This window comes from Manis pentadactyla, chromosome 10, assembly GCF_030020395.1.
Source record: "Manis pentadactyla isolate mManPen7 chromosome 10, mManPen7.hap1, whole genome shotgun sequence".
Taxonomy (NCBI): domain Eukaryota; kingdom Metazoa; phylum Chordata; class Mammalia; order Pholidota; family Manidae; genus Manis; species Manis pentadactyla.
Window position 1 is genome coordinate 19615262 of NC_080028.1, and position 14531 is coordinate 19629792.

General features: G+C 37.3%; 1 protein-coding gene across 3 annotated transcripts in view; it reads right to left on the bottom strand.

Annotated features, from left to right (window-relative positions):
* The window catches only part of ANO4 (anoctamin 4), a 388767-nt gene that overhangs the window by 84828 nt on the left and 289408 nt on the right, over positions 1-14531 (bottom strand). For all 3 annotated transcript variants that reach the window (XM_036891459.2, XM_036891457.2, XM_036891460.2), the window contains one exon: positions 11759-11865. In XM_036891459.2, the coding sequence (XP_036747354.2) occupies positions 11759-11865 (107 nt within the window). The remainder of the gene's footprint in view (positions 1-11758; positions 11866-14531) is intronic.

The following is a 14531-nucleotide window of genomic DNA, read 5'->3' on the forward strand; positions in this document are numbered from 1 at the left end:
ATTTGCACTTCCCTAATTAATAATGATGCTGACCATCTTCCTATGTGCTTATTTGCCATTGTATTTCTTCTCTTGTGAAATATCTGTTCAAATCTTAAGTCCATTAAATTTTTTCACTATTGACTTATGAGTATTCTTTATATATTCTAGAGGTCTTTCTTTAGACATATGCTTTGAAAATTTTTCCTTCTGGTATGTGGCTTCTCCTTTCATTCTCTTAAAAATATATTTCAAAGAACCATAATTTTTTAACTTTGATTAAGTCAAATCTACCCATTTTTTAATTTTATGAGTCATGCTTTCAGTATTTTTTTAATTCAGGTCTTATTGATATACACTCTTGCGAAGATTTCACATGAAAAAACAATGTGGTTACTACATTTGCCCATATTATCAAGTCCCCACCCATACCCCATTGCAGTCACTGCCCATCAGTGCAGTAAGATGCCACAGAGTCACTTTTTACCTTCTCTGTGCTACACTGTCTTCCCTGTGACCCCTCACACCATATGTACTAAACATAATACCCCTCAATCCCCTTCTCTCTCCCTTCCCACATGCCCTCCAACAACCCTCCCCTTTGTTAACCACTAGTCCCTTCTTGGAGTCTGTGAATCTGCTGCTGTTTTGTTCCTTCAGTTTTGTTTCATTGTTATACTCCACAAATGAGGGAAATCATTGGCACTTGTCTTTCTCCACCTGGCTTATTTCACTGAGCCTAATAACCTCCAGCTCCATCCATGTTGTTGAAAACGGTAGGATTTGTTTCTTTTTTAAGTCTGAATAATACTCCTTTGTGTATATGTACCACCTCTTCTTTATCCATTCATCTCCTGATGGACACTTAGTTTGCTTCCATTTCTTGGCTATTGTAAATAGTGCTGCGATAAACATAGGGGTGCATATGCCTTTTTGAAATTGGGATCCTACATTCTTAGGGTAAATTCCTAGGAGTGGAATTCCTGGGTCAAATGGTAATTCTATTTTTAGTTTGTTAAGGAATCTCCATATTGCTTTCCACAATGGTTGAACTAGTTTACATTCCCACAAGCAGTGTAGGAGGGTTCTCCTTTCTCCACAGCATCACCAGCATTTGTTGTTGTTAGTCTTTTTGATGCTGGCCATCCTTACTGGTGTGAGGTGATATCTCATTGTGGTTTTAATTTGCATTTCCCTGATGATTGGTGATGTGGAGCATCTTTTCATGTGTCTGTTGGCCATCTGAATTTCTTCTTTGGAAAATTGTCTCTTCATATCCTCCATCTATTTTTTAATCAGGTTATTTTCTTTTTGGGTGTTGAGACATGTAAGTTCTTTATATATTTTGGATGCTAACCCCTTGTCAGATATGTCGTTTAGAAATATATTCTCCCATACTGTAGGATGCCTTTTTGTTCTGTTGATGGTGTCCTTTGCTGTACAGCAGCTTTTAAAAAGCTTAATGTAGACCCATGTGTTCATTTTTTGCTTTTGTTTCCCTTGCTCAAGGAGATGCATTCAGGAAGAAGTTGCTCATGTTTATGTTCAGGAGATTTTTCCCTATGTTGTCTTCTAAGAGTTCTATGTTTTCATGACTTACATTCAGATATCTTTGATCCATTTCGAGTTTACTTTTGTGTATGGGGTTAAATAATAATTCAGTTTCATTCTCTTGCATGTAGCTGTCCAGTTTTGCCAATACCAGTTGTTGAAGAGGCTGTCATTTCCCCATTGTATATCCATAGCTCTTTTATCATACATTAATTGACTATATATGGTTGGGTTTATATCAGGGCTCTCTAGTCTGTTCCATTGGTCTATGGGTCTGTTCTTGTGCCAGTACCAAATTGTCTTGATTACTGTGGCTTTGTAGTAGAGCTTGAAGTTGGGGAGCGTAATTCTCCCTGCTTTATTCTTCCTTCTCATGATTGCTTTGGCTATTCGGGGTCTTTTGTGGTTCCATATGAATTTTAGAATGATTTGGTCTAGTTCATTGAAGAATGCTCTTGGTATTTTGATAGGAATTGCATGGAATCTGTACAGTGCCTTAGGCAGGATGGCCATTTTAACAGTATTAATTATTCTTCCTATCCAGGAGCATGGGATGTGTCCCCATTTGTTGATATTTTCTTTAATTCTTCTCATGAGTGTCTTGTAGTTTTCAAAGTATAGGTCTTCCACTTCCTTGGTTAGATTTATTCCTAGGTATTTTATTCTTTTTGATACAATTGTGAATGGAATTGTTTTTCTGATTTCTCTTTCTGCTAGTTCATCATTAGTGTGTAGGAATGCAACAGATTTCTGTGTATTAATTTTGTATCCTACAACTTTGCTGAATTGAGATATTAGATCTAGTAGTATTGGAGTGGATTCTTTAGGGTTTTTTATGTAGAATATCATGTCATCTGCAAACAGGGACAGTTTAACTTCTTCCTTGCCAATCTTGATGCCCTTTATTTCTTTGTATTGCCTGATTGCTGTGGTGAGGACCTCCAGAACTATGTTGAATGAAAGTGGAGAGAGTGGGCATCCTTTCTTGTTCCCAATCTTAAAGGAGAAGGCTTTCAGATTCTCACTGTATGATGTTGGCTGTAGGTTTGTCATTTATGGCCTTTATTATGTTGAGGTACTTGCCCTCTATACCCATTTTGTTGAAAGTTTTTATCATGAATGGATGTTAAATTTTGTGTAATGCTTTTTTGGCATCTATGGAGATGATCATGTGGTTTTTGTCTTTCTGTTTGTTGATGTAGTGGCTGATGTTGATGGATTTTCTAATATTGTACCATCCTTGCATCCCTGGAATAAATCCTACTTGATCATGTTAGATAATCTTTTTGATATGTTTTTGAATTCAGTTTGCTAATATTTTGTTGAGTATTTTTGCATCTATGTTCATCCGGGATATTGGTCTGTAATTTTCTTTTTTTGTGATATCTTTGTCTGCTTTTGGTATTAAAGTGCAGCTGGCCTCATAGAATGAGTTTGGAAGTATTCCCTCTTCTACTTTTTGGAAAACTTTAAGGAGGATGGGTATTAGATCTTCACTAAATGTTTGATAAAATTCAGCGGTGAAGCCATGTGGTCCAGGTGTTTTGTTCTTAGGTAGTTTTTTGATTACCAATTCAATTTCATTGCTGGTAATTGGTATATTCAGATTTTCTATTTCTTTCTGAGTCATTCTTGGAAAGTCGTATTTTTCTAGAAAGTTGTCTGTTTCTTCTAGGTTATTCAGTTTGTTAGCATATAATTTTTCATAGTATTCTCTCATAATTCTTTGTATTTCTGTAGTATCTGAAGTGATTATTCCTTTCCCATTTCTGATTCTGTTTGTGTGTAGACTCTCTTTTTTTCTTGAGAAGTCTGGCAAGGGGTTTATCTTTTTTGTTAATTTTCTCAAAGACCCAGCTGTTGTTTTCATTGATTGTTTCTATTGTTTCATTCTTCTCAATTTTATTTATTTCTGCTCTAATCTTTATTATGTCTCTCCTTCTACTGACTTTGGCCTCATTTGTTCTTCTTTTTCTAGTTTCATTAATTGTGAGTTTAGAGTGTTCATATGGAATTGTTCTTCTTTCCTGAGGTAGGCCTGTATTGCAATATACTTTCTTCTTAGCACAGCCTTTGCTGTGTCCCACAGATTTTGTGGTCTTGAATTATTGTTGTCATTTGTCTCCATATATTGCTTGATCTCTGTTTTTATTTGGTCATTGATCCATTGGTTATTTAGGAGCATGTTGTGAAGCCTTCATGTGTTTGTGGGATTTTTAAATTTTCTTTGCATAATTTCTAGTTTCATATCTTTGTTGTCTGAGAAACTGGTTGGTACAATTTCAATTTTTTAGAATTTACTGTGGCTCTTTTTGTGGCCTAGTATATGATCTATTCTTGAAAATGTTCCATGTGCACTTGAGAAGAATGTGTATTCTGATGCTTTTGGGTATAGAGTTCTGTAGATATCTGTTAGGCCCATCTGTGCTAATGTGTCATCCAGTGCCTCTGTCTCCTTACTTATTTTCTGACTGGTTGATCTGTCCTTTGGAGTGAGCGGAGTGTTGAAGTCTCCTAGAACAAATGCATTGCATTCTTTCCCCCCTTTTAATTATGTTACTATTTGTTTCACATATGTAGGTGCTCCTGTGTTGGGTGCACAGATATTTATAATGGTTATATCTTCTTGTTGTACTGACCCCTTTATCATTATGTAATTTCCTTCTTTGTCTCTTGTGACTTTCTTTGTTTTGAAATCTATTTTATCTGATACAAGTACTGCAATTCCTGTTTTTTTCTTCCTATTAGTTGCATGAAATCTCTTTTTTCATCCCTTCACTTTTAGTCTGCGTATGTCTTTGGGTTTAAAGTGAGTTTCTTATAGGCAGCATACAGATGGTGCATTCAGGCCATTTACATTTAGGATGATCATCGATAGGTATGTACTTATTGCCATCGCAGGCTTTAGATACATGGTTACCAAAGGTTCAAGGTTAACTTCCTTACTATCTAAGAGTTTAACTTAACTCAGTATGCTATCACAAACACCACCTAAAGGTTTTTTTTTTCCCCTCCTTTTTCTTCCTCCTCTATTCTTTAGATATTAGGTATCATATTCTATACTCTTTGTCTATCCCTTGACTTGCTTTGGTGTAGTTGATTTAATTTTGCATTTGCTTAGTAATTAACTGTTCTTTCTTTACTGTGGTTTTATTACCTCTGGTGACAGCTATTAAACCTTTGGACCACTTCCATTATAGTAGTCCCTCCAAAATACACTGTAGAGATGGTTTGTGGGAGTTAGATTCTCTCAGCTTTTGCTTATCTGGAAATTGTTTAATCCCTCCTTCAAATTTAAATGATAATCTTGCTGCATAAAGTATTCTTGGTTCGAGGCCCTTTCTCTTCATTCATTAAATATATCATGTCACTCCTTTCTGTCCTGTAAGGTTTCTGCTGAGAAGTCTGATGATAGGCTGATGGGCTTTCCTTTGTATGTGATCTTATTTCTCTCTCTGGCTGCTTTTAATAGTCTGCCCTTATCCCTGATCTTTGTCATTCTAATTATTATTATTATATGTCTTGGAGTTGTCTTCCTTGGGTCCCTTGTGTTGGGAGATCTGTGCACCTCCATGGCTTGCAAGACTATCTCCTTTACCAGACTAGGGATGTTTCCAGCAATTACTTCCTCAAAGACACATTCTATCCCTTTTTCTCTCTGTTCTTCTTCTGGTACCCCTATAATGAGAATATTGTGCCATTTGGATTGGTCACCCAGTTCTCTCAATATTCTTTCATTCTTAGAGATCCCTTTTTCTCTCTGTGCCTCAGCTTCTTTGTATTCCTCTGCCCTAATTTCTACTTCATTTTTCGTCTCCTCCACCATATCTAATCTGCTTTTACAACCTTCCATTGAATGTTTCATTTCTGATATTGTGTTCTGTAATGATTGGATCTCCAACTGGAATTCTTTCCTAAGTTCTTGAATATTTTTCTGTACCTCCATGAGCATGTTTATGATTTTTGTCTTGAACTCTCTTTCAGGAAGATTCATGAGTTTCGTTTCATTTGACTCTTCCTCTGATGTATGTATGATTTTGCTTTGAACCAGGTTCCTTTGATGTTTCATATTTGTATGTGGCACCCTCCAGTGCCCATCCTGGAGCAATGTCAGAGGTCACAGGGGAGCTGTGTTGGTGCCCTGTTCCGTGAGGTCTATCCTTTTCTCTATGTGTATGCAGTCTGGTGCAGCCCTCTTTCCTGTTGCTCTTTCGGGATTAGTTGTATTAATTTTCATATTATATGCAGTTTTAGGAGGAGGCCCCTGTCTCACCTTTCACACCACCATCTTTAATATTTTAGTGTTATATTTAAGATATCCCTAACTGAAGGTCACCAAGATTTTCTCGTAGAATTTTTATAATTGTAGATTGTACATTAGAATTATGATCCATTTTAAATAAGTGTTTAAGGTTCATCTTTTACATATGGTTTGAGTTGTCCCAGTACCATTTGTTGAAAAGACAATCTTATCTACTGAATTGCCTTTGAGACTTTGTCAAAAATCAATTGTCCATATACATGTGGCTCCACTTCTGGATTCTCTAGTCTGTTCCACTGATCGGTCTTTACACCAGTACCATCCTTTCTTTATTACTTTAGGTTTATAATACTTCTTGAAATCAGGTAGTACTAGCCTTCCATTTGTGTGCTTTTTTCAAAGTAGCTTTGGCTACTTTACATTCTTTCCTTATACATTTTTGACTCAGCTTGTCAGTCCCAACCCCACACACAAACACACTGCACACACAAACTTGGCATGTGAATTGCAATGAATCAGATTAAGTTGGGGAGAAGTGGCATCTTAACAATATTGAAACTTCTGATCCATTAACAAAGTATATATCTCAATTTCTCATTCTTTGATTGCTGGTTTGTAGAAATACAATTGTTTTGTTTATCAATCTTGTTTCTTACAGCATAGTTAAACTCAGTCCCACTAGTCTTTTTGTAGGTTCCACTGGAGTTTCTGTATCAATGCTCATGTCATCTAAAAATAAAGTTTTGCTTCTTTTACAGTCTGGATAACTCCTATTTTTTTCTTGTCTTACTGCACTGGTTAGTAAAATGATGAATATAAGAGTAAACATACTTGCCCTTTTCCTTGTTTTGGGGGGAAAGCATTCAGCCTTTTACCAGTAAGTATGTTAAGTATAGTGTTAACTATTTCATAGACAAATTTTGTGAGGTTGAGGAAGTTCCTTTTTAATCATGGTTTGCTGGGATTTTATCTGGAATGGATGTAGGATTTTGTCAAATGCATTTTGTGTCTATAGGGATGTTCATATGGTTTTCCTTTTTTACCTTGCCAATGTGGTGAATTATATTAATCAATTTTCAAATACAAAACCAGCCTCACAGTCTTGGATAAACCCTACTTGGTTGTGGTGTTTCATCTTTTTATATGTTGTTGGGTTTTCTTTGCTAAACTTTGTTTATAATGTTTCCATCTATATTCATGAAGGATGTTGATGTGTGGTTTCCTTTTCTAGTGCTGTCTTTGCATGGTTTAGTACCTGGGTAATACTACCCTCATAGAATAAGATGGGAAGTATCCCCTACTCTTCAATTTTGTGAAAGGGTTTTGTAGAACTGGCATTACTTCTCTCTTGAATGCCTGACAGATTTCACCAGAGAAACAATCTAGCTATGGACTTTTCTTTGTGAAAAAAATTTTAAGTATGAATTTAATTTCATATATATATGACTAATCAGGGTATTTGTTATTGGATACGTTTTGATTATTTCTTGTTGAATGAGTCAAGGAATTTGTCCATTTAAGTTGTCAAATTTAGTGACAAAAGATTATTCATATTACCTTAATATCCTTTCAGTTTCTATGATGATATCACCTCCCTTATTCCTGATAATTTGGAAATATGTCTTTTCTTTCTTTTTTTCCTGATTAAGCTATCTGGAAGTTTGTATTAATTTTACCTCACAGTGCAACAAACTAAAAGAAATGCAGTAGGTAAAAACAATATCCATTTAGTATCTCATAGCTTTTGTTGGTCAGAAGTCTGGTCATGGTTTAGTTAGCTTCTCTGCTCAGGGTCTCACAAAGCTGAAGTTAAAGTTTTGGTCAGATTGTATTCTCATTTGGAGGTGCAACTAGGCAAGAATTCATTTCCAAACTTCCTTAGGTTGTTGACAGAATTAATTTCTTTGCAGTTGCATTATTCACAGCAGTTTTCTTCTTCAAAACCAGCCATGGAGAGAGGGAGCCATTGCTTCAAGTTTCTGAGCTTGGGGAAGGCCTAAGCCATCTTTTAAAGGTCTTGCCTAATTAGGTCAGGCTCACCAAGGATAATCTCCTGTTTGATTAAGGCAAATTTGTCAAGGATCTTAATTACATCTACCAATTCCCTTAAACTTTGCCATATAATGTAACATAATCATAGGAGTGACATAATCACCTTTGCAATGTTCTTTTGGTTAGGTGGAAACTATGGTTTATGTCTACTGGTTAGACATAAACCACAGTTTCCACCACAGGGTTTGTCCACTACAAGGATTTTGTATTTTATTGATTTTTTTATCCAAAGAACCAGCTTTTAGTTTCATTGATTTTTTTCCTATTTCAAAGATTTCTTCTCTGATTTTTATTATTTTCTTTCATCTACCTAAATTTCCCTTTCTTTTTCTAGTTTCTTAACATCATTAATTTGGGATATTTCCTTAGAGGAGTATTTATCAAGTACGGCACACTTTTTGACATGTTGTGTTTTCATTTTCACTGAGTATAATGTACTAAGTTTTATTTTTCTTTTGATTTCTTTTACCTATGAATCATTTCAAACTATATCTCTGGTGATGACTTTTATAAATTTATCATAATTTATGAAAGTCCTGCAAAGTGAGAAAGTAGTTTTTTATTTGAAGTCTAACACTTTACTAACTTCTCCTCTGAGCACCAATTTTGAAAGTGTAAATCAACTTGAAGATTTATTTTATGCCTTATGTTAAATAAATCTTTGTTGATATATTAATTACTCTGTTTTGAAAATGGATCTCAACAGGCTTGATTTTCACAGTTGCAAAAAATTCAGAGTGAAGTTAAAAACTTACATAGTGATAGTTTACACTCTACTGAAATACCCTTATGAGTCATGTTTACAATCAGTACTTTTGTGTTATTTCCAATCAATGTTGGCTCATGCAAAATGCCATTTTCAGAAGAGTTTCCGGCAGAAAAAACACTGGATAAACATTAATTCTGTCAATAAATTAAAATTTTTTCTAACAAGTTGTTTCTTTTATTTATGAAACCAAAGATGATAACAAAATATTGGGTTAACAGAGCATTTGTAGTTTTACTCTGTATTTTTCAGCATTAATGCCTGGGTTAACAATTTACTCTGTGATTGGTTATTTCCAATTTGATACTTTTCTAGTTAATCATTACCAGTTTTCAAAGCATTTGGGGTTTCTGATTAGAATTCTACTTGGATCAAATGAGAGAATCTTTGACAAGATCATTTCTTACTAGTAACAATACCACACTTCCTGTAATTCTTCAGAACATTTAAAACTCACTGTCTCTGTCCTTCTTTTGTCTCCATCTTGATTAGTTGTAAAAATAACCCACATTTTGAGATGAAGAATTTCAGCACAATTGCTGAATGGCCTCACTGTACACAGTTCTTGATTGTGTAAGGATGCTGATGGTTAGACATTAATCAACAGCACTCCTACTACATGCCAGATACTGTGCTAGGCAATAATGATACACAGATGAATAAGACAACTTATTTACAATTAAGGGGATTATCTAGACTAGCAGTTTTTAGCTGATTAGTGTTATGATCAGTCATGAGTGTGCTGCAAATTAGAAAATGAATACTAGTGAAGGTACTCTTTTTTTAATTATTCACATTTTAGGAAAAAATCCAGAATAGCTACTGCCATAATCATTTCACTTCCACTCACTTATTTTCTAGTATGTTCATGATGTGATGTTAAATGAAAAAAGGGCATGATTACAAAGTATGTGCAGCACAGAAGTTCATTAAAAAAAATCACATGCAGAAATAGGGAATAAATATGAGAAAATAATTAATGTAATATTTGAATTATTTAGTATGCCAAGATGTTAACAGTGGTGCTTTATTTAGGTGATAGATTGAAAATCACTAATTCAAGAAAATAAAATAGGAGTTGTGCATGATTAATCATCGCATAAACACTCGAAAAATAATTGCCATAGGAATTCAGAAGAGGGAAGAAGTCCTTTGGGATGGAATGGTCATGGAGGACTTCATGGAGGATGTGTCTCAAGGATGCATGACTATTATAGAGAACATGGGGATGTGCTAACCCACAATCCCACTGAAGTTAACAAACACCTAAGTCAGGTTTGATTTCACCATACCCACCCACAGTGACTCTCACCGAACATATCATTCCAAGTATATTCAGCTGTGAACTAGGTAGCTCTTTGTTTCCTCTTATTATACTTTAATTTTTGCAGCTTGGGATCAAATTAGTTTTTGGCAGCTACCATACTAGTGACTCACACTGAGCTTGCATTCAATTAAACATCTCAAGTCTGCTCTTCTCACGATGTTGTTGAGCAACATCTTGCCTACTCTGTACCAGGGTGGTTTGCTGAATCTGAGTGTAGGACTTTACATTTACAAGCTATAAAGTGTCATCTTGTTGGATGTAGTTGAGATTTCCGGATCACTGAGATCTTTTAGGCTCCTGACGCTAATGATTAACACATTTAATGCATCCTTCCAATCTCCATCCCACCTGAAATCTTGGTCAGCAGGCTGTTTAAACGATGTGCCAGTGATCAATTTACTCTCCTTTAGCTCCAAATGCAGTTTCATTGTCTACTTTGCAATAATGGAGCTGGACCCTGTAAATATTTGTCCTTTGCCAGATGGTACAAGGTTAAGCTTCACCAGTAGAAGGTGTTGGAGGGACACTGGAAGAGGAAGGAGTTTGTCTTCCTGGTATCGGCATGTTCCTCTCAGAAGGCTTCTGCAACCTATGGCTCCTCTGGCATCCAGCTTCTGCAGGACATGGAAGCCAGCAGCACGTTGCACCTCCCCAAGGGCTGGTACGCCTTTGGACAGCTTCACAGAGCAGCACTACTGGTGTAACACCTACCAGTGAATGGCTTCCTTGGAATCTCTCCAGGTAGCTTCCCCCAGCACTTGACAGGGAGATTCTCAAAGAGTCCTACTGGCACAGAACCCTCAGCAAACCGCTCTGCCACCTAGTGAACCCCAGCTTCACCCCTCCTACCAGGGTCTGCTTCTCGGCCTTGTGGCGGGGAAGTTGTTCCAGGGTGGTGGCCACTCCTGGTATCTGCTCTTCCCCTGTTCTTTACAGTGTTCTCACCCTTTAATAGCCAGTCCTCCATTATGACTCTAATCCTCTGTTCATGGGTATTTACATTAATTTTTCCCTGTTCAAAATATGTGTGATTTTTGTCTCCTAATTAGACCCAGACTGATATAGGTCATTATTCACACTAGTGATAAAAATCTTGCTGGCACAGAGATAAGGACAAAGCCACCCAAATCCTCCTGAAATATAATAATTTGTTTAACAAACCAGGAAATTTGGTAATATAACATGAAAAGATTCTCATAAAAATGTCCAAAATATAAATTGTGGGAGGTGTTTAATGGAGAAGGTGATTATTTGGAGAATTTACTTACGTCTAACAGCTCATCTCTGCCCTCCCAGGGCCTCTGCCTGGAGCACCCACCCATCCAGGTCCCCACATTGGTCCCCTTGTCTTTCAGGTTTCAGTTCAAATTTCAGCTTCTCGGAAGCTTTCCCTGACCACTCCCTCTCAGCTTGAACTCACCCCCACCCCTTACTGTCTGTGTCTATAACATTATCCATTTCAACTTCTTGTTACTTATTATATTTACATATTTGTTTGTTGTCTGATTTTAACATCTCAAAAATGTGGTCATCTCCCCAACATCTACCCCAGTGAGTGGCACAAAACAGGTGCCCTATAAATATTTGTTGAACTGAGAGACTTTCTCCATGATCTTAGGTAAATGAGATAACATGCTATTTGCAAAAGAGAACTAAGGATGGTATTAAGATTTCACACTTATGAGTTATCCATCAATGGATTAATTAGGGGTTTCATAAATGATGAATATCTCTAAAATTGATATAAACTCAGCAAAACCATAGGAAAAAGTCTCTAATCCCCCAAATCAAATGTAACTTGTCATACTAATATACTACTTACCAATTTTGTTTTTTCCTTCTTCATACTTTATTCTTTGTAAAATATGATGTACAATTCTACTTCTTGTGGCATTGTTGAAGAAAGTGTCTTTGTTGTGTATGATGAAGCTGTACACAGATATTGAAAACACAAGTTGAAAATTAATTAGAGGTGATCTAATCATTGACATAATTTGAGTTTCTCATATAGAGATGTCTTCAGTCAGTCATAGGGAGATTATGTCTGCAACAGCATGAGAGAGCCCAGAAATCATCCCATAGGTAGGAGGCTCACAAATGTCAGTACTTGTTGTTCTCAGTCTCCTGTGTATTAGCATCATTAGGTCATGGAGGACTTGGAGCTAAATGAAATTAAGAAATCTTAAAATAAGCTAATAGCAAGTCTAGGCCTCATAGCTTGTCTTTTTTCAATAAGGTCATTAGCTAAATTCACCTAAAAATGTAGTTTGTTTTTATCTCCTCTTGTCTTCTGCCCCCCTCCCCTTCCATGTCATAATCACCTAGTTGTTTAGGAATTTTCAGATCTGAAACTTGCTTGGGTGGTGGATACAGGAGTTAGGCAATGAGCGCTGGTTCTGGCTTAGGTGAGAGGTGAGCCACATCTTTCTGTTCCTTTGCTATGTTCTTCCCTGGAGGGGACCCCTCTTTTAAAGCATATATTTAAGAATGCTTTCTCTCTCAGCCAGTGGTCCCCCAGCCTCCAGAATTCCTCACAGGGTTGCTACACACACATTGCAACACTTAATTTTCTAGTAGGTGTTCCTACCCTACTGAGAGGTTCTCCAGGTGACAGAGCTTCCAGGGCCACATAATCCAGCATGAAGTGGCCATGTCTTCCCTCCCCAGAAATGTGTAGATAGTAGAATATTAGAGATACCATAAACATAATGTTGCATAAATTGTAAAGTTGAACCCAGAAAACTCCATTGAATACTTCCTATGAGTTGAACACCATGCAAGGAATATCAGTGTTGCTACCCACGGGCTTCCAAACCCAGACGTCACCTCCCCCATCAAGTCTCTTCATCCTTTCAACTGCACTTCTGCCCCCAAAAGGGTTCAGTGCTCCCTCTGTGCTACTTATCTTACAAGTGCATCAGTTTACTGATCATGCTGTGTTGTCATTTGTTTCCATTCATTCATTCAGCAGTGTTTCCTCAAGGCACTCTGGAGGGTACTGATTATACAGTGGTAAACAAAACACATAGAATCTTTGTCCTTGAGAGGTTGATGGTCACGTGGGGAGGAGAGACCGTGGAGGAAATGACCATGATGGAACGGCAGAGGTGGGCAGAATCAAACTCCTTTTGCATGCCTTTCCTCCCACGCAAGTCTCAGAAAGAATGGCTCATTCAAGACAACAGGCTGAATCACCATAATTTCTGCAGCCCCAGGATCTAGTGAGTGGCTGGTACACAGTACAGGTTTTTGAATAGAAATGGGGGTGATGGGGGTTTATGCTGCGAAAATTGCTATTGTTTTTCTTCAAGATGATAGATTCTCAAGAGTTGTTCAAACAGTGGGAAGGGGGGGGGGAAATGGCCTAGAGAAAGATGGACCAGCATGGGGTTTCATCTGGGGACAGAGCTGGGAATGTGAGTTTGAGATAACATATAAAGGAGAGAAAGGCAGAGAATAAGAAGACAAAATGTAAATCACATCAACTGATACATTGCGGAAGTATTTCCCTCTCTCTTTTACTTCTCTTGGACTCTGTTATAGAATACTGTTCTTAGAAAAAAATAATCTGAGTCAGTGGATAAGGGACAAATATTCTGTGGGTGAATGAGGAAGTTACATCATTCGTCTTCTATTTTCCGTAGGGTTTTCTGAAAACATTTTATGGCATCAAAGAGGGAGAGGGGAAAATCAAGAGTTACATCAAATGAGGTTCCTTTTATTTTATCCTCCTCCACCTTTTTGCCTTATTTGAGACAGACCATTACATTTTAATACCAAATAAAGATGTCATAAAGAAATAGACAACAAATTATAAAACCTATTTTTGACTCACACTAAGAGATGGTAAATGAAAGCTGATAAGCACAACCATGCTTGACAAGACAATTCTGGGCTAAAAGCTCATGTCCCTCCTCCAGTAAATGGTTTTCCACTTCCTTCTCCTTTTATAGCACCACATTACACGATGTGAGCTCATGTAATAGTTCCCTATAATAAGCACCAAAGACAGGCTTCAAAATTTTGCTTTCCTCTTTCTTACTTCTAGGTTGAGCCTGGAGCCTGGAGATTGTGTAGTGGGAACAAACATACAGGGCACGTGCCAGGCACTATTCTAAGCATGCCAGATTTTTTAACTCATTCAATCCTTACAATAAATAACCTAGGGGGTAAGCACTTTATAACCCCAGCTTATAGGCAAAGAATCAGAGAGGTTGAGTGATGTGCCCAAAGTCACTCAGCTAAGGGGCCAAGCCAGGATTTGAAGTCAGTTTGGTTCCAGAGGCTGCCCTCTTACCCACTCCACTCACCTGCCTCCCTGTGTCAGAAACTTCCTGACTCCTGGAGGTTGGTTTTCCTTGGGATCAGCCCAAGAACTGCTCTGCTTGGAAAGCTGCCCTTAGTTTCACTCATTCTTTGAACCACAGTTTAGGGCACATCTCCCTCCGAAGGTCTTCCTTGATCCTCCTCCCACCCTCACCCTGAAAAATAATGTGGTGCCATAAAAAGAGGAGGAAGAAAACCATTTAATGAAGGAGGGAGATGAGTTTTTAGTTCAACATCACCCCTGTTTTCCCTGAAGACTTTGAAGTGAG